Source organism: Salmo trutta, chromosome 25, assembly GCF_901001165.1.
Source record: "Salmo trutta chromosome 25, fSalTru1.1, whole genome shotgun sequence".
Taxonomy (NCBI): domain Eukaryota; kingdom Metazoa; phylum Chordata; class Actinopteri; order Salmoniformes; family Salmonidae; genus Salmo; species Salmo trutta.
In genome coordinates, this window is record NC_042981.1 from 43,460,881 (window position 1) to 43,485,366 (window position 24,486).

Genomic DNA, 24,486 nt, shown 5'->3' on the forward strand with positions numbered 1-24,486 from the left:
AGTTGATGTTGAGAAGTGTCTCTTACTTGAACTCTGTGAAGCATTTATTTGGGCTGCAATTTCTGAGGCTGGTAACTCTAACAAACTTATCCTCTGCAGCAGAGGTACCTCTGGGTCTTCCCTTCCTGTGGCGGTCCTCATGAGAGCCAGTTTCATCATAGCACATGATGGTTTTTGCGACTGGACTGAAAGTTCTTGAAATGTTCCGTATTGACCGACCTTCATGTCTTAAAGTAATGACGGACTGTCATTTCTCTTTGTTTATTTGAGCTGTTCTTGGCATAATATGGACTTGGTCTTTTACCAAATAGGGCTATCTTCTGTATACCACCCCAACCTTGTCACAACACAACTGATTGCCTGAAACACATTAAGAAGGAAAGAAATTCACACCTGTTAAAGGCACACCTGTTAAATCAAATGCATTCCAGGTGACCACCTCATGAAGCTGGTTGAGAGAATGCCAAGAGTGTGCAAAGCTGTCATCAAGACAAATGGTGGCTACTTTGAAGAATCTCAAATGTAAAATAAAATGTATTTGACACTTTTTTGGTTACTACATGATTCCATTGGTGCTATTTCATAGTTTTGATGTCTTCAATATTATTTTTAGAAAATAGTCAAACTAAAGATAAACCCTGGAATGAGAAGGTGTGTCCAAACTTTTGACTGGTACTGTATGATTACTATTGTGACACATTAAAACTCGTTATTCAAACACTCCACAAATTTCTTTATTGTTAACAAACTATAGTTTTGACAAGTCGGTTAGGACATTAACTTTCTGCATGACACAAGTAATTTTTCCACAATTGTTAACAGACAGATTATTTCACTTACAAATCACTGTATCACAATTCCAATGGGTCAGAAGTTTCCATACAGTAAGTTGACTGTGCCTTTAAACAGCTTGGAAAATTCCGGAAAATGTCATGGCTTTAGAAGCTTCTGATAGGCTAATTGATATCATTTGAGTCAATTGGAGGTGTACCTGTGGATGTATTTCAAGGCCTACCTTCAAACTCAGTGCCTCTTTTCTTGACATCATGGGAAAATCAAAAGAAATCAGCCAAGACCGCAGAAAAAACATTGGAGAACTACTCAAGTCTGGTTCATCCTTGGGAGCAATTTCCAAATGCCTGAAGGAACCACGTCCATCTGTACAAGCAATAGCATGCAAGTATAAACACCATGTGACCACACAGCCGTCATACCGCTCAGGAAGGAGACGTGTTCTGTCTCCTAGAGATGAACGTACTTTGATGCAAAAAGTGCAAATCAATCCCGGAACAACAGCAAGGAAGAAGCCAATGCTCCAAAACAGCCATAAAAATGCCAGACTACGGTTTGCAACTGCACATGGTGACAAAGATCGTACTTTTTGGAGAAATGTCCTCTGGTCTGATGAAACAAAAATAGAACTGTTTGACCAAAATGACCCTTGTTATGTTTGGAGAAAAAAGGGGGATGCTTGCAAGCCGAAGAACACCATCCCAACCATGAAGCACGGGGGTGGCGGCATCACGTTGTGGGGGTGCTTTGCTGCAGGAGGGACTGGTGCACTTCACAAAATATATGGCATCATGAGGAAGGACAATTATGTGGATATATTGAAGCAACATCTCAAGACATCAGTCAGGAAGTTAAAGCTTCGTCGCAAGTGGGTCTTCCAAATGGACAATGACCCCAAGCATACTTCCAAAGTCGTGGCAAAATGGCTTAAGGACAACAAAGTCAAGGTATTGGAGTGGCCATCACAAAGCCCTGACCTCCATCCTATAGAAATGTGTGGACAGAACTGAAAAAGCGTGTGTGAGCAAGGAGGCCTACACACCTGACTCAGTTACACCAGATCTGTCAGGAGGAATGGGCCAAAATTCACCCAACTTATTGTGGGAAGCTTGTGGAAGGCTACCCAAAACGTTTGACCCAAGATAAACAATTTAATGGCAATGCTACCAAATGCTAATTGAGTGTATGTAAACTTCTGACCCACTGGGAATGTGATGAAAGAAAAAAAAGCTGAAATAAATAATTCTCTCTACTATTATTCTGACATTTCACATTCTTAAAATAACGTGGTGATCCTAACTGACCTAAGACAGGGATTTTTTACTAGGATTAAATGTCAGGAATTGTGAAAAACTGAGTTTAAATGTAGTTGGCTAAGGTGTATGTAAACTTCCGACTTCAACTCTATGTGTAGGTAGTACATTTTATGTTTATGTTTTCAATATATCACAAACTATTTATTGATTATTGATTTGGACACTTAAAAAAAAATTGACATTGGACTATTTATCAAAAGTTGTTGTCAACAGGAAGCAGCAGCAGCATCATTTTCAACTTACAGTAATATAAATGAAACTTTCAACATGAAATTACAATAGTAATCCACTTATTAATTAGGTAGTCCAAAAACGTGATGTGATTGATTTATCTTGATGATCTACCAGAAATCTACTCATTCCATGTTTTTTGTTTAGTTTGACACATTTTTACATTGCAGAATAACACTGAAGACATCAAAACTATGAAGTAACACATGGAATCATGTAGTAAACAAAAAAAGTGTTAAACACATTTTATTTTATATTTGAGATTCTTCAAAGTAGCCACCCTTTGCATTGATAACAGCTTTGCACACTCTTGGAATTCGCTCAAACAGCTTCATGAGGTAGTCACCTGGAATGCATTTAACAGGTGTGCCGTAGTTAATTTGTCTAATTTCTTTCCTTCTTAATGCGTTTCAATATAAATGGAACTTCCAACATGAATTTCCAATAGTATTCTAGTTATTAATTAGGTACAAACTGAATGAGTCCAAAAATATGATGTGATGGATTGATTTTGATGATCTACCAGAAATCATGGCAATTGGGGTTGACTTTCCTATAATAATGTTTCTCAACTGTTATAACAATACAGTGACTCAAATACAACATACCAATGGCTACAAGTGACAGGCAAAATGTGGCTAACAGTAGTGTCTTAGCTAGCATCAAAACAAGTGCTTAAAATGCTGTAGAATGGTGAAAATATGACTAAAACATTGACAACTTCATCAGGAGTCAATATTAAAGGATACATAAGAATAATATTGTTATAAAACTGGATAATTTCTGCTCAGCCACAGATGGCATGCTGAATTTTGGAGGTTAATTAACACTGAGCTAGCTGTGATGCCGTCAGTCACTCTTAAAGGGACAGGCTTTCTTACAGGTGAATAAAAGAGAAATTAATATAGAACTGTTGTGTCCGATCAACGAAAATGTTGTAATTAATATTGATGTAATGTACTGGAACTAATGACATCAAACTATATTTAATGGGTTTAATTATTCGCACCAAAGAAAACAAGTGATAGACAACAACCTGTGTGCAGGTGTGGTTGGAAGCCCGAGTGTCACGCCATGACCTTAGAGATCCCTTTTATTCTCTATTTGGTTAGGTCATGGTGTGACTAGGGTGGGCAATCTATGTTTTCTATTTATTTGTTGGCCGGGTATGGTTCCCAATCAGAGGCAGCTGTCTATCGTTGTCTCTGATTGGGGATCATAGTTAGGCAGCCTTTTTTCCACCTTTAGTTTGTGGGATCTTGTTTTTGTATAGTTGCTGTGTAGCCTGCAGAACTTTGTTTGTTTTGTATTTTGTTGTTTTGTCAGTGTAAATTTTAAATAAAAGTAAAATGTTCGCCTACGACGCTGCACCTTGGTCCAATCTTTACGACGAACGTAACACCGAGGGCTTATATGAAAACCACAACACAAAAAAAACAATATACAATACATAAGTACAAAAATAAAAAAGCTTTGTTAAAATAGATAACAAAACCTACTAATTATAAATGTAGAAATGAATTGATTAGTAATCACGAAAAATAAATCAAGTTTTGTTTAAACGTGTTTGTGTGCATGTGAGAGTTAGGCTATATGGAGTTGATTACTGAGTAGTTTGGTTTATCAGGCTGACCCCCAGTATTTTCTTGAAGCTATTGAGGGATGATGTTTTGTCAATGTGAAGATAAGAATTCCAGAGTATGGTACCTCTATATCTGATAGAGATTTGACTATGTGAGGTGCAGCAGGTTATCACAGTGTCTTGTGTTATATACTGTAGATGCATTTCAAAATTAACCTGGAATAATCCATTGAAGGGTTTAGGTAAACTGGGAGGTATGAGTATTTGAGATGAAATAATTGGTGTTTCTTAAACAAAGGTGCAGATGGAGCAAGGTAATTAGAGAAGGTGTCTAGTCTTTTGTATGATGAGTAATTTGTATAGGTAGGATGCATATGTACTGGCCCAGACAATATTATAGTAAATTAGATATGGGTCAATTAAGCTATAGTATAGAGTTAGGAAGCAAGCCAGATGAACCAAACCACTCATCTTTGTGATAATACCAACAGATTTCATCACTTTGCTGCAGACAGCACATACATGTAATGTAAATGTACAACCTGATTTACCCCCTAATCAATATGAGTGATAAATTGCCATTTGTCAAAACAACAGGGTTTTTGGTGCATACAGTTTATAAGGTGCTCGTAAAAAATATATATACAGTGAGGGATGCAAATGCAAATCAATTTGTAACATTTTTGACATGCGTTTTTCTGGATTTTTTTGTTGTTATTCTGTCTCTCACTGTTCAAATAAACCTACCATTAAAATTATAGACTGATAATTAATTTGTCAGTGGGCAAACATACAAAATCAGCAGGGGATCAAATACTTTTTTCCCTCACTGTACACTAGAAGGTCAGCATCCCGGAGTCACCTCTTCACTGTTGAGACTGGTGTTTTGTGGGTACTATTTAATGAAGCTGCCAGTTGAGGACTTGTGAGGCGTCTGTTTCTCAAACTAGACACTAATGTACTTGTCTTCTTGCTCAGTTGTGCACCGGGGCCTCCCACTCTTTCTATTCTGGTTAGAGACAGTTTGCACTGTTCTGTGAAGGGAGTAGTACACAGCATTGTACGAGATCTTCAGTTTCTTGGCAATTTCTCGCATGGAATAGCCTTGATTTCTCAGAACAAGAAAAGACTGACGAGTTTCAGAAGAAAGTTCTTTCTTTCTGGCCATTTTGAGCCTGTAATCAAACCCACAAATGCTAATGCTCCAGATACTCAACTAGTCTAAAGATGGTCAGTTTTATTGCTTCTTTGATCAGAACAGTTTTCTGCTGTGCTAACATAATTGCAAAAGTGTTTTCTAATGATCAATTAGCCTTTTAAAATGCTAAACTTGGATTAGCTAACACAACGTGCCATTCGAACACAGGAGTGATGGTTGCTGATAATGGGCCTCTGTACGCCTATGTAGATTTTCTATTAAAAACAAAATCAGCTGTTTCCAGCTATAATAGTCATTTACAACATTAACAATGTCTACACTGTATTTCTGATCAATGGTCTTTCCAGGACAACGTTTCATCAGGGCTCCTGAGTGGTGCAGCGGTCTAAGGCACTGCATCACAGTGCTAGAGGTGTCACTACAGACCCTGGTTTAATTCCAGGCTGTATCACAAGCGGCCGTGATAGTCCAATAGGGTGGTGCACAATTGGCCCAGCGTCATCCGGGTTAGGGTTTGGCCAGGGTAGGCTGTCATTGTAAACAAGAATTTGTTCTTAACTGACTTGCCTAGTTAACAAAAATGTTAAGTAAAAAAAATCTATTAGGAATCTAGTGGATGTGACTTTTTTAACAATATTTCTTATTCTTGGATTTTTTTTACATTTAAAGATTTTTGTTTTTATCTGGAACCATTCATAAAATATGGCCATGCCTGAGTTGGCTTCATTAATTAGTGAATAAAAATCTAATTGGTATCATCAGCAAAGAGAGTGGGAAGTACGGTAGAAGACACAGCAGCAAGGTCATTGATATAGATTAGGAATAACAAAGGTCCAATTATTGAACCCTGTGGCACGCCACAGGATATCTTGGCCCTGGTAGATACACTCCCATTTCCATGAACAAATTGTTCTCTATCATACGCATAACTATATAGCTAATTAAATGTTTAATCATGAAAACCGTAATAATGCAATTTAGAACGTAATATTTTATTATCAACCGTGTCAAATGCTTTAGATTAATCTAAAAAGATCCCAGGAGTGTATTCATTGTTGTTCAGGGATGTAAAGATTTTATCCACAAGTTGCAAAAGAGCCATATCTGTGGAGTAGATTTTACGAAAGCCACATTGGTGCTGATATATACTGAAAATAAATATAAACGCAACATCTAAAGTTTTGGCCCCATGTTTCATGAGCTGAAATAAAAGATCCCAGAAATGTTCAATACACACAAAAAGCTTGTTTCTCTCAAATTTTGTGCACAAATTTGTTAGCATCCCTGTTCGTGAGCATGTCTCCTTTGCCAAGATAATCCATCAACCTGACAGTTGTTGCATATCAAGAAGCTGATTAAACAGCATGGTCATTACACAGTTGCACCTTGTGTTGGGGACAATAATAGGTCACTCTAAAATGTGCAGTTTTGTCATACAACACAATGCCACAGATGTCTCAAGTTTTGAGGGAGATGAAATTGGCATGCTGACTGCAAGAATGTCCACCAGATATGTTGCCAAAGAATTGACCTGTGGGATTATCTGAGACCAGCCACCCGGACAGCTGATGAAACTGTGGGTTTGCACAACCAAAGAATTTCTGCACAAACTGTCAGAAACCGTCTCAGGGAAGCTCATCTGCATGCTCGTCGTCCTCACCAGGGTCTTGACCTGTCTGCAGTTGAGCATCGTAACCGACTTCAGTAGGCAAGCGCTCACCTTCGACGGCCACTGGCATGCTGGAGAAATGTGCTCTTCACGGATGAATCCCGGTTTCAACTGTGCAGGGCAGATGGCAGGTGTGTATGGCGTCGTGTGGGCTAGTGGTTTGCTGATGTCATTTCCTGTAGCTTATACCTGCCCACACCATAACCCCACCACCACGGGGCACTCTGTTCAGAACATAGAGAATACAATTGCATTTTATCGATGGCAATTTGAATGCAGAGATACCGTAATGAGATCCTGGGGCCCATTGTCGTGCCATTCATCTGCCCACATCGCCTCATGTTTCAGCATGATCATGCACAGACCCATGTCGCAAGGATCTGTAAACAATTTCTGGAAGCTGAAAATGTCCAAGTTCTTCCATGGCCTGCGTACTCACGAGACATGCTTTCCTTGAGTATGGTTGGGATGCTCTGGATCGACATGTACGACAGCGTGTTCCAGTTCCCGCCAGTTCCCGATGGTGTTCTCGGGGTGATGAGAGGTGTTCGGTTTGCGCCAGACAGAGCGTTTTCCTTGATGGCCAAAAAGCTCAATTATAGTCTCATCTGACCAGAGTACCTTCGACAACATGTTTGGGGAGTCTCCCTCATTCCCTTTGGCAAATACCAAACATGTTTTCTTATTTTTTTCTTTAAGAAATGACTTTTTTCTGGCCACTCTTCCTATACGGAAGCTCTGTGGAGTGTGCGGATTAAAGTGGTCCTATGGACAGATTGTCACGTCCTGACCAGCAGAGGGAGTAGTGGTGTAGTATTTTGGTCAGGACGTGGCAGAAGTCTGTATGTGTTGTCTAGTATGTCTGTTTCTGTGTTAGTCTTGTGACTCCTGATCAGGAACAGCTGGGGATCGTTGTTCCTGATTGGGAGTCATATATTTAGGAGTATGTTTGTCACTTGGGTTTGTGGGTGGTTGTGCTAAAACTGCTAGTCTTTTTGTTTGTAGTAAGCTTGTTAGCATGTCGTGAGTTTTGTGGTTTCCTGTGTATACTTTGCTTTAATTTATTATTCTTTACATTAAAAGATGAGTATCCACATTCCTGCTGCGTTTTGGTCCTCTATACCTGACGACAACTGTGACAGAACCACCCACCTAAACAAGACCAAGCAGCGGAAAAAGGAGAGCAATGCTGAGTACATGGACTATGGTGAGAAATGGACCTGGGAGGAGATCTTGGAGGGAAAAGGCTCCTACATTTGGGAGGAGATCCAGGCTGGAAAGGATCGCCTTCCATGGGGACAGGTGGAAAGGCTGGTGAGAACCGGGAACGCTACCGGGGTACACGACTGGCGAGGAAGCCGGAGAGGCACCCCCAATAATTTGTTTTTTGGGGGGGGGGCACACGGGTAGTTTGGCTAGGCCAAGGAAGAGCCATAAGCCAGCTACCCGTGATTATGTGGAGGAGCGTATGGAGTGGAGGGCGCCGTGTTTTGCTGAGGTGCGCACTATCTCACCCATATGCACGCACAGTCCGGTGTGTGCCATTCCAGCCCCTCGCAGATGCCGTGCTAGAGTGGACATCCAGCCTGGTAGGAGGATGCCTGCGCAGCGCATCTGGTTGCCGGTACGCCTCCTAGGACCAGGCTACCCTACTCCCGCTCTACGTACGGCAACCATCAGGCCCCTGCACAGCCCAGTTCGCCCTGTACCAGCACCCCGCTCATGCAGGGCTGCTAGTTCCATCCATCCAGCCAGGACGGGTTGTGCAGGCGGTGCGGTCAAGGCCACCTGTGCGCCTCCATGGCCCAGTCTTTCCGGTTCCTGCCTCTTGTGCTATCCCGGAAGTGAGTACCTCCAGTATGGCACGACCAGTACCAGCAACCCGGACCAAGCTTCCCATGAGTCGGCCTAGTCCTATTCAGCCTGTTCCCGCTCCTTGCACTAGCCCTAGGGTGCGTGTCTTCAACCTGGTACCACCTCTATCAGCTCCACACACCAGGCTTCCAGTGCGTCGGCCCAGCCTCAAGAGCCCGGCACCAGTGTGCAGTCCAGAGTATCCGGCACCAGTGTGCAGTCCAGAGTATCCGGCACCAGTGTGCAGTCCAGAGTATCCGACACCAGTGTGCAGTCCGGAACCGAGGGAGACTGCCTGCGACCCGGAACTGAATGTGACTAACTGTGTTGTAAATTAGTCTGCCTACAGCATGGAAATGAGGGAACCTGCCCACGAGCCACAACAAATTGAGTCTGTCTACGACCCGGACCCCAAGGAGTCTGCCTACAACCTGGAGGGCAGGAGGCCGGAACCAGAGCCACCTCCAGGATAGGTGGGTTGGGGAGGGAGGGTGTAGCACAGTGCCGTCATTGACAGCAGCCACCCTCCCTTCCCTCCCTTTTTTGTTTAGGGGGTATTATTTTTTGGTTGTGGTATTGGGGATTTTTGTGTTTTCTTTTAAGGTGCATTCTGGGGTCTGCACCTTCAGGGGGGGGGGGGGGGGTACTGTCACGTCCTGACCAGCAGAGGGAGTAGTGGTGTAGTATTTTGGTCAGGACGTGGCAGAAGTCTGTATGTGTTGTCTAGTATGTCTGTTTCTGTGTTAGTCTTGTGACTCCTGATCAGGAACAGCTGGGGATCGTTGTTCCTGATTGGGAGTCATATATTTAGGAGTATGTTTGTCACTTGGGTTTGTGGGTGGTTGTGCTAACACTGCTAGTCTTTTTGTTTGTAGTAAGCCTGTTAGCCTGTCGTGAGTTTCGTGTTTATTGTTTTCCTGTGTATACATTGCTTTAATTTATTATTCTTTACATTAAAAGATGAGTATCCACATTCCGCCTGCAGTTTGGTCCATTCAACACGGCTTCAACAATTATGACACAGATACTCCAATCTCCGCTGTGGAGCTTTGCAGCTCCTTCAGGGTTATCTTTGGTCTCTTTGTTGCCTCTCTGATTAATGCCCTCCTTGCCTGGTCTGTGAGTTTTGGTGGGCGGCTCTCTCTTGACAGGTTTGTTGTGGTGCCATATTCTTTCAATTGTTTAATAATGGATTTAATGGTGCTCCGTGGGATGTTCAAAGTTTCAGATATTTTTTTTATAACTCAACCCTGATATGTACTTCTCCACAACTTTGTGTTCATGGTGCCGCTTGCTTCGGTGGTGTTGCAGACTCTGGGGCCTTTCAGAACATATATATATATATATATATATATATATATATATATATATATATATATACTGAGATCATGTAACACTTAGATTGCACACAGGTGGACTTTATTTAACTAATTATGTGACTTCTGAAGGTAATTGGTTGCACCAGATCTTATCTAGGGGCTTCATAGCAAAGGGGTGAATACATATGCACCCCCCACTTTTCCATTTATTATTTTTTAAACAATTAATGTTTTGCATTTCACTTCATCAACTTGGACTATTTTGTGTCTGTCCATTACATGAAATCCAAATAAAAATCCATTTAAATTACAGGTTGTAATGCAACAAAATAGAAAAAATGCTGAGGGGGAAGAATACTTTTGCAAGGCACGGCACCCGACACTGCCGTTCTGTCCTGCCGATTTCATATAAAAAAAAAAAAAAACAGCTGGAATATTGTCCTTGTTCAGCCAATTTTCAGAGAAACACAGGGTATTCCAGTTCTTCAGGTCCCGTTGATAGGATAGTCTCGAACGAAGCTTATCCAGTTTGTTCTCCAGTGATTGTACATTCGCCAATAGAACAGATGGTAGAGGCGTTTTATTTCATCGCCGCCGTAGTTTCATCAGGGTACCCACACGTCGGCCTCTATATCGCTTTCTCTTCCGAGTGTCAGGGATTAGGGCCTGGTCCGGGGTGAGCGGTATGTCCTGTGCCGCCAGTTCATTGAAATAGAAATCTTCATCCAAATTGAGGTTAGTGATAGCTGTTTTAATGTTCAGAAGCTATTTTCGGTCATATGGAACAATAGAAGAAACAAGTTAAGATCAGCTCAAAAAATAGCAGAACTGGTCAAGAGCCCAGGAATTGTAGGAATTTATGGTAAGTTGAATTACATGTGCAGATATCAGAGGAGAGTTGGGGGAATGTATGGAAAACACTATATAAAGCCTCTACATGCAACCAAGCAAGGGCGTTCCAATTCAAAGTACAAAATCTTTTTTTTTATGAGTCCTGAAACTTCATAAAATGAACAAAGAAATGCAAATCATTTTTGACATGCGTTTTTCTGGATTTCAAATAAACCTACTATTAAAATTATAGACTGATCATTTCTTTGTAAGTGGGCAAATGTACAAAATCAGCAGGGGATCAAATACTTTTCCCCCCCACTGTAGGTAAGAAGATGTCTGGTCAGAGTCCCTGACATTGTACTGGTTTAATTTAGTAATTTCTGGATTTTTGTTTTTGTTTTTTCTGATGTGGCTTTAACCATATTGTATTCTTATTCAGACTCTTTGCTCTATACAGGAAAAATGTGCTCTTAACATAAGAATCTCATTATGCACTTGTGAGAAGACTGAAGCGTTATGTTTTGTATGTACTGTACATGCTCTTTATGTGCTCTTGAATAAAAAATAAAACCCACACAGTTTTTGGACTCTAGGTTGAACATTGCACTCCAAAATACAATCTTTTGATTTCATGATGTCTTGCACACATTCAAGGCCCGTAGTAGTTCCAGAGGCAGCAAAGCAATCCCACAGCATTTTCTAACCTCCACTCTAATTGATTGTAGGGATGGGGTTCTTTTCTTTGAACACTTAATTTGGACATTGGTAAACATAGGAAGACACCACTGCCGAAGGAGACACAAGAAAGCCTGATTGAACTTCTCAGAAACCACCTAAACAAGCTTAAATCCTGGGGCAACTGTTCTGTGCACCTGGCAAGATAGCCACACAAAATATCCACCACCTTATTTTACAGTAGGTATGGGGTTATTTTTCTGCTTATGCATTCTTCAAACCCTCCACTGGTGTGTGGCCAAAGGGCTCTATTTTCATGTCATCCAACAAATGTAAAGTTTGCTTAACAGCATTGGCACTTGGATTGGAACCAGTGCTATAGTCAGATGACATGAAAATAGAGCTCTTTTGCCAAACACCGTGAGCAAAAAATAACCTCATAAAGATGGTGGTGGATCTTTGATGTTATGGGCCTATTTTGCTTCTTTTGGTCCTGGGGCACTTAAGGTCAATGGCACACTGGACTTTATCCATTACAAGGACATTTTAGCCAAAAACCTGCTCGCCTCTGCCAGGAGGCCGGAACTTCGCCGCAAGTGGATCTTTCAGCAAGACAATAACCCCAAGCACACACAAAATCCACAAAGAAATGGTTAATTGACCACATAATCAACATGTTGCAATAGCCATTTAAGTTTTTTGAACCCCATTGAAAACCTCTGCTTTGAATTGAAGAGCGCAGTCCAAGGATATCAAGGATCTGCAAAGATTCTGTATGGAGGAAGGGTTTTTAGAAAAGGCTCAGTGCCATTATCCTCGCAAGGTGAGGTATTGAATGGTATTGAAAACAGGTGCCAATAATTTTGACCCCTTTCTTTTTGAGAAAAAAACATTACTTGTTAAACAAAATCTCTTTCTCTGAGCAATTGTATTAGTATAAAATATTATAATTTCCCCATTATTGTAGCACACAATATACTGTAGCTCAGTTTTTTTTTTTTTTGTATTGTCTTTTTTGCTCAACTTTATCAAGGTTGCCAATAATTTCAGATCCGACTGTATATCACTGCAAACAGTCAAACACACACACTACAGTATATCAGTGCAAATTCAAACCCTCTAGACATGCCCAAACAGTCAAACATAAACACACACTGACTTCGGACGAGGAGGTTGACGTTCCTCTTGGCCGGGTTCCCCACATTGTTGGCTGCAGTGCAGTTGTAGAAGCCTGAGTCGGCAGACGTCACCGAGCGCAACTCCAGTGTCCCGTTTCTTACCAACGAGTTTCTCGGCAACGGGTTGAGGTAGCGCGACCAGATGACGGTGGGTTTAGGCAATCCGGCGGTCACCTCGCATGACAGGGTCACGTCCTTCCCGGGGTCTACCACCAAGGATTCGTTGACAGAAAGCCGTAGAGCAGGTGGAGCTGAGGGAAGAGGAGGGGGAGAAGAGTGGCGAAGGTGTGAGTTTGTCATTTTTTAAATATGTATTCATGGAATTTTCTACATTGTGGTTAGACAGAGAGCAGGGGGAACTCAGAAAGAGTGGGAGTGGAGACAATGATGACTCACAGATCAATTCACGCATTCCATACGCATGCAAGCACACCACACACACACAAACACACACACACACACATGCACGCACACCACACACACACACACACACACGCACGCACACACACACACACAAACACACACACACACACATCTGCCTTCCGGACAGGTTGTACTGTAAACCCAGAGCTGTGTAGACATTAAATGTCTTATATCTTTAGCTCTGTGTCTGTCTTCAACCACATTCATTAAAGACTCCATTACAAGCATCCCTCTCTGTCCCCAAACAACTAGACACTGACAAAGTGCACCGAACAAGTAATCTAAAGCAGATTCAAAATACTCTTCACTAATAAGATATGAGCTAAATCAATATCATTTTCTAAGAGTAAGATTATAGCAGTGCACTCACTGTATCATTTGATAACTAAATAGCAACATGTGGTATTTGAAAGGGTTAAAAAGATACAGTTGACCTGTTGGATACATCTGTGTTGATTTGTAAAGCAAGCTCTATTAAATGTTCCCTTTACCCCTCATTTCTGTTGATCCAGAGACAGATGGAAAGAATGTGGGCATCACACTCACTCCCTTAAGCAGACATTATTCATTTTGAAAAGATGTATGTCCATTTTGTCTTGATACCTATACCCCATACAGCATTAGTCGGAAATACTTTACATTAAGTTGCTCATAACTTTGTAGTAGAACTAGTAATAACATTATATTAACATTTGTTACATAGTACTTGAATAGCTGCATGTATTGCAAATTAATTCCATGGCAGGCATTGTGACCGCCGTCAAGTCATAAGCCACCAAAACAATTAAAAAGTCAAGTTTTTCTAATTTCATAACTGTCCTTTATGGAACAACTGTAGAATGACCTTAAATACAGTATGCAGAGAACATAGAGAGGGCAAAAAACACCAGAACGCCTATCTCAGATCGATAGCAGCTCAACACATTGGAAATACAGAGGGCAAGGCCGGGAAGAGTGAAACAAAACACTCAAGAGCAGACAAAGGAGGAAAAAAGACAACTCCAAAGAGCAACTCCAAAGGGACATTAATCGTCGAAGATGCAGTTCAACATGGAATTTTGTGCCCTGACTGTGCCCCGGGCCCCTGTGCTGTTGGAGAGCAGATGCTGTACCAATTGTCCACATAAAATATGTGGCCCTTCCCGAGATGAGGAGCTGTGATATTTACAAAAACTTACAAACACTTGGGTGCCAGTTAGGTAATGCCTAATTCACAGCAACTTCCAGGCAAGTAACTGCTATTAAGTTACTGTGAAATGTGATGGAAGGTGCTCAACCTTTGCAACATAACAGAACACACTTTATTTGGATAGCCCGGATAGTCCATCTGTAGATGCTCTACAGATGGTCATATTGTCAACAAACTATCTGTTGATAAGCAACTGCTTGCTAAAGTTACAGTTAGAAAAATCAGTAACTTGTTGTTTACCGTGCTTTCACTGCAACCAGTAGCCTGTAGGGTAAAACTTTTTAAACCATCACAGCAGTAAAGAACCCTTAATGATATGCAACAAAAACAATTGTTAGACATATCACCCTCACCCCTGACAAAGAACCGCTCAATAACCTTGTTTTTGTGTGGTTGTGAACAACCATTCTGTTATTTCGCTCTTCACGATGTTTTTCTTTTATACTATGAAATGTTACACTGTTAAAAAGTTAATGTAATTTTACGGTACACTACAGGCTACTGCTTGCAGTGAAAGTACAGTAAACAACAATTATTACAGAATTTTGTGTATTTGTGCCAACAGTGGCACAGTGGAAGTGTTGTACCAGTTTAAGTGGCTGATGGTTATGTTGATCAAAGGTTTATCACCACTTTTAATACTGTCAGTTCTGCCATCTTTGCAAAAGCATGTGACAATAAAGAGCTGCACTGTTGAGTTTATTATGCATTTCACAGTAACCTAATGGCAGTTCGTTGCTTGGATATTGTTGTGAATTTTGGGTTAGCTCCACTGTAAGAAAATCCCTTAACTGTCACAGTAAATTATTATATAATCAACAGTTATGTACTGTATAAACTGAATCCATTAGATTACAGTAAATTACTTAGCGTTGTGGGGAAAAAAATGTAACACTACCAAAGTAAAACACAGTAGCCGTTCACTTACTATATTTGTGAATATTCAAACTAGAATGCCACACAAAAAGCACATGGGCAAGACAATCAAAGCACATCCTCTGAAGCAAGGGAGAAAACGTTTTTTTGCTAATTATTATTAAGAATGTAATATTATATTCTTAGTTAATCTGTACCTGTTTTGAAATGTTATATGCATTGCTTTGTTTGTGGCCATGCTGTTTTAAATTATAGAAATAAATACACAATCAGAGAGGTACAGTTGAAGTCGGAAGTTTACATACACCTTAGCCAAATACTACATTTAAACTCAGTTTTTCACAATTCCTGACATTTAATCCGAGTAAAAATTCCCTGTCTTAGGTCAGTTAGGATCACCACTTTATTTTATGAATGTGAAAAGTCAGAATAATAGTAGAGAGAATAATTTATTTCAGCTTTTATTTATTTCATCAATTTATTTCATCACATTCATCACATTTATTTCATCACACTCAGCACAAAATAAACTTCAGTTAGTGCTAAATACGGCTGCTAGAATCCTGACTAGAACCAAAAAATGTGATCATATTACTCCAGTGCTAGCCTCCCTACACTGGCTTCCTGTTAAGGCAAGGGCTGATTTCAAGGTTTTACTGCTAACCTACAAAGCATTACATGGGCTTGCTCCTACCTATCTTTCCGATTTGGTCCTGCCGTACATACCTACACGTACGCTACGGTCACAAGACGCGGGCCTCCTAATTGTTCCTAGAATTTCTAAGCAAACAGCTGGAGGCAGGGCTTTCTCCAATAGAGCTCAATTTTTATGGAATAGTCTGCCTACCCATGTGAGAGACGCAGACTCAGTTTCAACCTTTAAGTCTTTACTGAAGACACATCTCTTCAGTAGGTCCTATGATTAAGTGTAGTCTGGCCCAGGGGTGTGAAGGTGAACGGAAAGGCTGGAGCAACGAATTGCCCTTGCTGTCTCTGCCTGGCCGGTTTCCCCTCTTTCCACTGGGATTCTCTGCCTCTACCCCTATTACGGGGGCTGAGTCACTGGCTTACTGGTGTTCTTCCATGCCGTCCCTGGGAGGGGTGCGTCACTTGAGTGGGTTGAGTCACTGACGTGGTCTTCCTGTCTGGGTTGGTGCCCCCCCTTGGGCTGTGCCATGGCGGAGATCTTTGTGGGCTATACTCGGCCTTGTCCCGGGATGGTATGTTGGTGGTTGGAGATATCCCTCCAGTGGTGTGGAGGCTGTGCTTTGGCAAAGTGGGTGGGGTTATATCCTACCTGTTTGGCCCTGTCCGGGGGTTTCATCGGATGGGGCCACAGTGTCTCCTGACCCCTCCTGTCTCAGCCTCCAGTATTTATGCTGCAGTAGTTTATGTGTCGGGGGGCTAGGGTCAGTCTGTCACATCTGGAGTATTTCTCTTGTCTTTTCCGGTGTCCTGTGTGAATTTAAATATGCTCTCTCTAATTCTCTCTTTCTCTTTCTTTCTTTCTCTCTCTCGGAGGACCTGAGCCCTAGGACCATGCCTCGGGACTACCTGGCTTGATGACTCCTTGTTGTCCCCAGTTCACCTGGCCGTGCTGCTGCTCCAGTTCCAACTGTTCTGCCTGCAGCTATGGAACCCTGACCTGTTCCCCGGACGTTCTACCTGTCCCAGACCTGTTGTCCCAGACCTGCTGGAACCTGACCTATTCACCGGATGTGCTACCTGTCCCAGACCTGCTGTTTTCAACTCTCTAGAGACAGCAGGAGCAGTAGAGGTACTCTCAAAAATCAGCTATGAAAAAGCCAACTGACACTTACTCTATGATTACTACTATGATTATTAGTATTTGACAATGCTGGTCATTTATGAACATTTGAACATCTAGGCCATGTGCTGTTATAATCTCCACCCGGCACAGCCAGAAGAGGACTGGCCACCCCTCATAGCCTGGTTCCTCTCTAGGTTTCTTCCTAGGTTTTGGCCTTTCTAGGGAGTTTTTCCTAGCCACCATGCTTCTACACCTGCATTTCTTGCTGTTTGGGGTTTTAGGCAGGTTTCTGTACAGCACTTTGAGATATCAGCTGATGTAAGAAGGGCTATATCAATACATTTGATTTGATTCCCAGTGGGTCAGAAGTTTACATACACTCAATTAGTATTTGGTAGCATTGCCTTAAAATTGTTTAACTTGGGTCTAATGTTTTGGGTAGCCTACCACAAGCTTCCCACAATAAGCTGGCAGTATTTTGGCCCATTCCTCCTGACAGATCGATGTAACTGAGTCAGGTTTGTTGGCCTCCTTGCTCACACACTTTTCAGTTCTGTCCACAAATTTTCTATAGGATTGAGGTCAGGGCTTTGTGATGGCCACTCAAATACCTTGACTTTGTTGTCCTTAGCCATTTTGCCACAACTTTGGAAGTATGCTTGGGGTCATTGTCCATTTGGAAGACCCATTTGCGACCAAGCTTTAACTTCCTGACTGATGTCTTGAGATGTTGCTTCAATATATCCACATAAATTTCCTTTCCTCATGATGACATCTATTTTGTGAAGTGCACCAGTCCCTCCTACAGCAAAGCACCCCCACAACATGATGCTGCCACCCCCATGCTTCACGGTTGGGATGGTGTCTTCGGCTTGCAAGCCTCCCACTTTTTCCTCCAAACAAAATAACGGTTGATATGGCCAAACTTCTGACCCACTGGGAATGTGATGAAAGAAATAAAAGCTGAAATAAATCATTCTCTCTACTATTATTCTGACATTTCACATTCATAAAATAAAGTGGTGATCCTAACTGACCTAAGACATGGAATTTTTACTCAGATTAAATGTCAGGAATTGTGAAAAACTGAGTTTAAATGTAGTATTTGGCTAAGGTGTATGTAATCTTCCGACTTCAACTGTATATACCTCAGTTACTCAAAGACATATAAGGCTTGAAGGCGCCACCCAAACTAACAAAAATACCAATAATCACCTTTTAAAACAAAAAAGAAACGTACAAAAAAATATAATAATACTTTTTTCTTCTTGGGAAATTCATGGTGGGTTTTATGCACTACCCCAAAAAACTATTAAGGACATGCATTGGATTTCCTTTGTTAAAGTTCTTAAAATTGCAACTTTAAATATCCACTTTTTGCTCGACTATTCTTCTATGCTCGTCTATATTTAATCTACAGAATCTATTTAGTGGCCATCTCATTCATGTCACCAACCGGTTTTATCAAATAAGGTTGATTAGTTGGAAATAGTATTTTGGTTTGCCAGAAAAAGCCCATTCCATATTTGTGGGACACAGATGAAAGATCCATGCATCCCAAAGCACACCCTATTTCATATGTAGTGCACTACTTTTGACCAGAGCCCAGTCAAAAGTAGAGTCATTTGGGTAAGCAATCAGTCTTACTGAGATGAAAGTACACATTTTACTCAATCGAGCTGCTTGGTTTGACTCTTCAACAAAGTAAATGAATGAAAACAATGCCAGTGTCAGATTCAAACTCCAAATGTGAGATTACATTTCCAAACGGAGTACAAAACCCCACTTATCTAGCAATCACATATTACCTGGATATTCATAATTGTTCATTAAGAACCACTTGTTTGTTCACAATGGTGCAATGTTACAGAACATTCAGATAGAAACACATTGTCTAGAACAGATATGACATGTCAATCATGCATCTTTATTCAGCTTTATTCATTACATTTCTGTCTGCAATGCTCAAAACGTTTCACCTCACCAAATATATCCCCTTATTCGCTATACTCATCATGAATCTATATGCTTACCTCTTTTATGGCGAGTGGTGGGGCCACAGTTGGGGGCTCTTAGCTCCTGATTTCTTAGAGCGAAGCGATAATCCCATTTCGAGACCCCCCCTAAAAATAAGAACCTATTTACTAGAGAGACCTCATATTCGTTAGTCTATAATCTTCCCCTCTTCACCAGATTTAAATTGCGGTAATGAAAAGAGCATGTGGGGTGGGAGGCTGGCTGACTATAATTGTTGAATAAACAGGACTGTCAGTTTGCATTTTGTTAAGACACAATACCAGCAGGATAGCCCACTCAAAGCTATAGCTCTCTTGACACACACTTCGACCATCAATGACAAGCAAATTATGTGAATAAATAGGGATAGTAATTTGAAACAATAATTGTGTATACGGATGGCATGAAATGTGAAAAGTGTATTTGGACTACAGACTACGTTCTACTTGAGAAAAGGATGTTTAGGATTAATTCTCTTAGAACAAACTACACTGACAAACATTAAGAATCATAAATGGTTATTTCTCAGCTTGTAAGGTTTCTTGGATAACTTTTGCCTGATAAAAAACCTTTGAGTTAAGTGTGGGGTTCTTGATGTGGCATCTACGGTTCATCAGAAGTCTAAAAGGTTTTTGAAATGTATGGAAGCCTGCAGATGTGTCCCTTTCATTGAACACAGCAAATTGGTCAGTGTTAACTAGAGATGATTTTTCAGTTTAACATTTCTGAGTAACACTGTAAAGAGTTAAATTAACAAAAATAACCTCAATATTGGAGTTGAACCAAAACTACGCCCATCATTATTATATTTCCCAGCATGCTCTATTCCAGGTAGACTTTTTTAAATTGTTTATTTCAATATCTATGTTTCTGCATCATTGATTGATTAATACATCTTATGCTACTCAAATATAAATAACATACTGCACATTTTTCTAAACTATCCCAATCTGTTACTTGGATTTATTGCACCCGTTACTGAAATGGCTGTTCCAGTTTAGATCTTTGAGGTAATCTCATATATTATTTAACTCCTTTTTCATGGTATCCAATTGGTAGTTAGTCTTGTCCCATCGCTGCAACTCCCGTATGGACTCAGGAGAGGCCAAGGTCGAGAGCCACACGTCCTCCAAAACACAACACAACCCAGCCGAGCCACACTGCTTCTTGACACCCGGACGCCAGCCGCACCAATGTGTCAGAGGAAACACCATACCCCTTGGCAGCATGTGTCAGCATGCTTTGCACCCAGCCCGCAGCAGGAGTTGCTAGAGCGCAATGGGACAACGCTGGGCCAATTGTGCACCGCCCCATGGGTCTCCCGGTCGCAGCCGGCTGCGACAGAGCCTGGACTCGAACCAGGATCTCTAGTGGCACAGCTAGCACTGCGATGTAGTGCCTTAGAGAACTGCACCACTCGGGAGACTTTCAGTCTCATATGTTAGAGTTTCCTTTCCTGGCAGTCATTCTGAATGCAGGTTGCAGGTGATTCAAAATGATTAAAAATGTTTGAAAGCCCCGCTCTGGCTGGATTGCAATATGAATTACACATCACTGTGCAAGCCAGCATAATGTGACTTGCAGGCCTGATGGGGCCTGTAAACTACGAGAATACTACGATGTAAAAGTAGGTCCTCAGAAGAAGGCCTTATGAAATATGTATTGTCTTAAATTATTTGGTTTTAATGACGACATATTCACTTATGATGTCACATGGTGAAGGCCACAGGACTGAAAATGAATGAATGCAACAACACTAGCAAACACAAGTGAACAATGTAATCATTTGACCTTGTATTTTTCAGACTTCGCAGTTGTTTTGTCCACGACAACAGTCTGGTAACAAAAAAATATATAAAAAATTGCACCCTGGGAAATATGCAAATACGGCTTAATACCCTACAGCAGGGATATTCAATTCCTGGAGGGTCGAAACATTTGTAGTTTGGTGCCTCTATCGCAGTGGTTCCCAAACTTTTTATAGTCCTGTACCCCTCAAAGCATTCAACCTCCAGCTGCGTATCCCCTCTAGCACGAGGGTCAGCTCACTCTCAAATGTTGTTTTTTTGCCATCATTGTAAGCCTAACACACACTATACGATACATGTATTAAACATAAGAATGAGTGTGAGTTTTTGTCACAACCCGGCTCATGGGAAGTGACAAAGAGCTCTTATAGGGCCAGGGCACAAATAATAATATAATCATAATCAATAATTTTGGTGTTTATTTCACCATCTTACATGTTCATCAAAAATGGTGAATAACTCACCACAGGTTAATGAGAAGGGTGTGATTGAAAGGTGTCACATCCTGACCATAGTAAGATGTTATTTTCTATGGTAGAGTAGGTCAGGGCGTGACAGGGGGTGTTTTTCTATGTTTTCTATTTCTATGTTCTTAGGTTCTAGTTTTTGTATTTCTATGTTGGCTTGTTTGGGATGATCTCCAATTGGAGGCAGCTGGTCCTCGTTGTCTCTAATTGGAGATCATATTTAAGTAGTTATTTGTGCATTGCAAAGTTGCACGGATTTAAGAAAATGTGGAAATACAACCACGCTGCACTTTGCTCCGCTCGACAGCCATGACAGAAAGGATGCACATAACTTTACAATGTTGGGTTGTATTGGAGAGAGTGTCAGTCTTAAATCATTTTCCACACACAGTCTGTGCCTGTATTTAGTTTTCATGCTAGTGAGGGCTGAGAATCCACTTTCACATAGGTACGTGTTTGCAAAGAGGCAGGGCATGAAAGGGATAACGAATCCAGTTGTTTGTGTTGTCTGTTTCGGGAAAGTACCTGCGTAACTGCGTACCAAGCTCACTCAGGTGCTTCGCTATATTACATTTGACATTGTCCGTAAGCTTGAGTTCATTTGCACACAAAAAAGCATACAATGATGGAAAGATGTGTGTTGTCCTTGTTAATGCAGACAGAGAAGAGCTCTAACTTCTTGTCCCACACATTGAATATAGTTGTGGAGAGCCTGTAATCCTAGATTCAGATCATTCAGGTGAGAAAAAACATCACCCAGATCGGCCAGTCGTGTGAGAAACTCGTCATCAAGCAGTCAGACAAGTGAGAATGATGGTCAGTAAAGAAAACTTTAAGCTTGTCTCTCAATTTAAAAAACGTGTCAGTACTTTGACAACCAGCACACTTCTATATGTTGTAAAAGCGCTACATGGCCGTTGCCCATATCATTGCATAATGCAGAAAATACACGAGAGTTAAGGGGCCTTGATTTAACAAAGTTAACCATTTTCACTGCAGTGAAAAACGTATTTCAAGCTATCAGGCATTCCCTTGGCAGCAAGAGCCTCTCGGTGGATGCTGCAGTGTACCCAAGTGGCGTCGGGAGCAACTGCTTGCATGCGCGTTACCACTCCACTATGTCTCCCTGTCATGGCTTTTGCACCATCAGTACAGATACCAACACATCTTGACCACCAAAGTCCATTTGATGTCACAAATCTGTCCAGTACTTTCAAAATATCCTCTCCTGTTGTCCTGGTTTCCAGTAGTTTGCAGAAGAGGATGTCTTCCTTAATTGACCCCCCATAAACGTAACGGACATATACCAGGAGCTATGCCGGACCCGCCACGTCTGTTAACACGTCTGTTAACTCATCCCGCTGTAACACATAGAATTCACTGACATGTATGCGAAGCAGTAATTGTTTCAAAACATATCCTGCAATGTCACTGATGCGTCTCTGAAACAGTGAAACAAATCTACTATGGAATATAACGTTGTGGATAAAGTTCGGAATGACACAATTTCAAGTGTACAACATCTAAAGACCTGCATCACTATACTGCTAGGCTTTTCCATTTCTAAAATTACATATTTAGGTGTTTTGTAGCACTTGTTCATGTATTTTCAGAGGCCCCCAAAACAAGTGAAATTGTTAAAAAGTGTCTGGACCCTTCTTTAACATGCTCTTTACATCACAAATAGTGATTTGGTTGTAATAAAGCTAAATTTTCCTTTAAGATGAAATTGTCAACCCTGCTACAGTCAACCCTGTTACTTCATTTGGCACTCACTAATTTGGTTATTTAACCTCTTGAGATGGGAACACTTGTTTTTTATGAACTCGAAAATGTGCTCCATATGACAGAATGTTAAAACTAGGTGAAACCAAGTTACACTTCTTAAAATGCACCGAATTAGTGGAATGAGCCAGTTATTTACGCATATATGTCAAGGTTTGAGTTAAATTGTATCACATGTATTTCCAAGTTATACAACAAATAATGAAATTCTTTATGTTACTACAAAGAATATGGGAATCTAACTGTGATATGAAGCCATGTTAGACAATGAAAACTGTCTAATGCTAAGGCCCAAAAGAAAACCTCTCTTGCTTGAAGAAAAAAGCGAAACACTCCAAAACATCAAGTTAATTGAATAATGTACAAGGGGCAAAAAAACTGATTTAGCTTGTTTTGTCCTGATCTTATGATCTCTTGAACATTTGTCACAGTCTTGTGTCCCAAATGGCACCGTATTACTATAATGCACTACTTTTGACCAGAGCCTCATGGTCCCTTCAAATGTAATGCACTAGACAGGGATTAGGGTGCCATTTGGGACACAGATTCTGTCTGTCGGGTCCACTAGAGCAGTGGTTCTTAACCTGTTTTCGGCTAGGGGGCAGTATTTGCACGGCCGGAAAAAAACGTACCCGATTTAATCTGGTTACTACTCCTGCCCAGAAACGAGAATATGCATATAATTAGTAGATTTGGATAGAAAACACTCTAAAGTTTGTAAAACTGTGTGAATGGTGTCTGTGAGTATAACAGAACTCATATGGCAGGCAAAAACCTGAGAAGATTTCATGCAGGAAGTGGCATGTCTGACAAGGTGTTGTTGTTCTTGCTTCTGTTTATTGAAGAGTCAGGATCTTAGCTGTAACGTGACACTTCCTACGGCTCCAATAGGCTCTCAGAGCCTGGGAAAAACCTGAACGATGACGAGGCAGCCTCTGGCTGAAACACATAATCGCCTTTGCCAAGTGGCCGATCAGAGGACAAAGGAATTAGGCTCGTGCCCGAGTCGACCCAGTGATATATTTTCTTTCGGCTGTTTACCTAATTGCAGATTCCCGGTCGGAATATTATCGCTTTTTTACGAGAAAAATGGCATAAAAATTGATTTTAAACAGCGGTTGACATGCTTCGAAGTACGGTAATGAAATATTTAGAATTTTTTTGTCACGAAATGTGCCGTGCGCATGACCGTTATTTACCATTGGGATAGTGTCTTGAACGCACTAACAAAACGTCGCTGTTGGAACATAACTATGGATTATTTTGGACCTGATTCAACTTGTCAAATAATCATCAAGCCCTTGATGAGATGAATCAAGTGAGCTAGTGTAACCGATGTGAAATGGCTAGCTCGTGAGCGGGGTGCGCGCTAATAACGTTTCAATCGGTGACGTCACTCGCTCTGAGACCTTGAAGTAGTTGTTCCCCTTGCTCTGCAAGGGCTGCGGCATTTGTGGAGCGATGGGTAACGATGCTTCGAGGGTGGCTGTTGATGTGTGCAGAGGGTCCCTGGTTCCACCCCAGGTAGGGGCGAGGAGAGGG

At 41.2% G+C, this 24,486-nt stretch overlaps 1 protein-coding gene across 1 annotated transcript in view; it reads right to left on the bottom strand.

Moving 5' to 3' along the window:
- LOC115162606 (MAM domain-containing glycosylphosphatidylinositol anchor protein 1-like) overlaps positions 1-24,486 on the bottom strand; it is a 367,347-nt gene that overhangs the window by 122,169 nt on the left and 220,692 nt on the right. Inside the window, exon 7 of the mRNA XM_029714070.1 lies at positions 12,591-12,860. Coding sequence (XP_029569930.1) covers positions 12,591-12,860 — 270 coding nt within the window. The remainder of the gene's footprint in view (positions 1-12,590; positions 12,861-24,486) is intronic.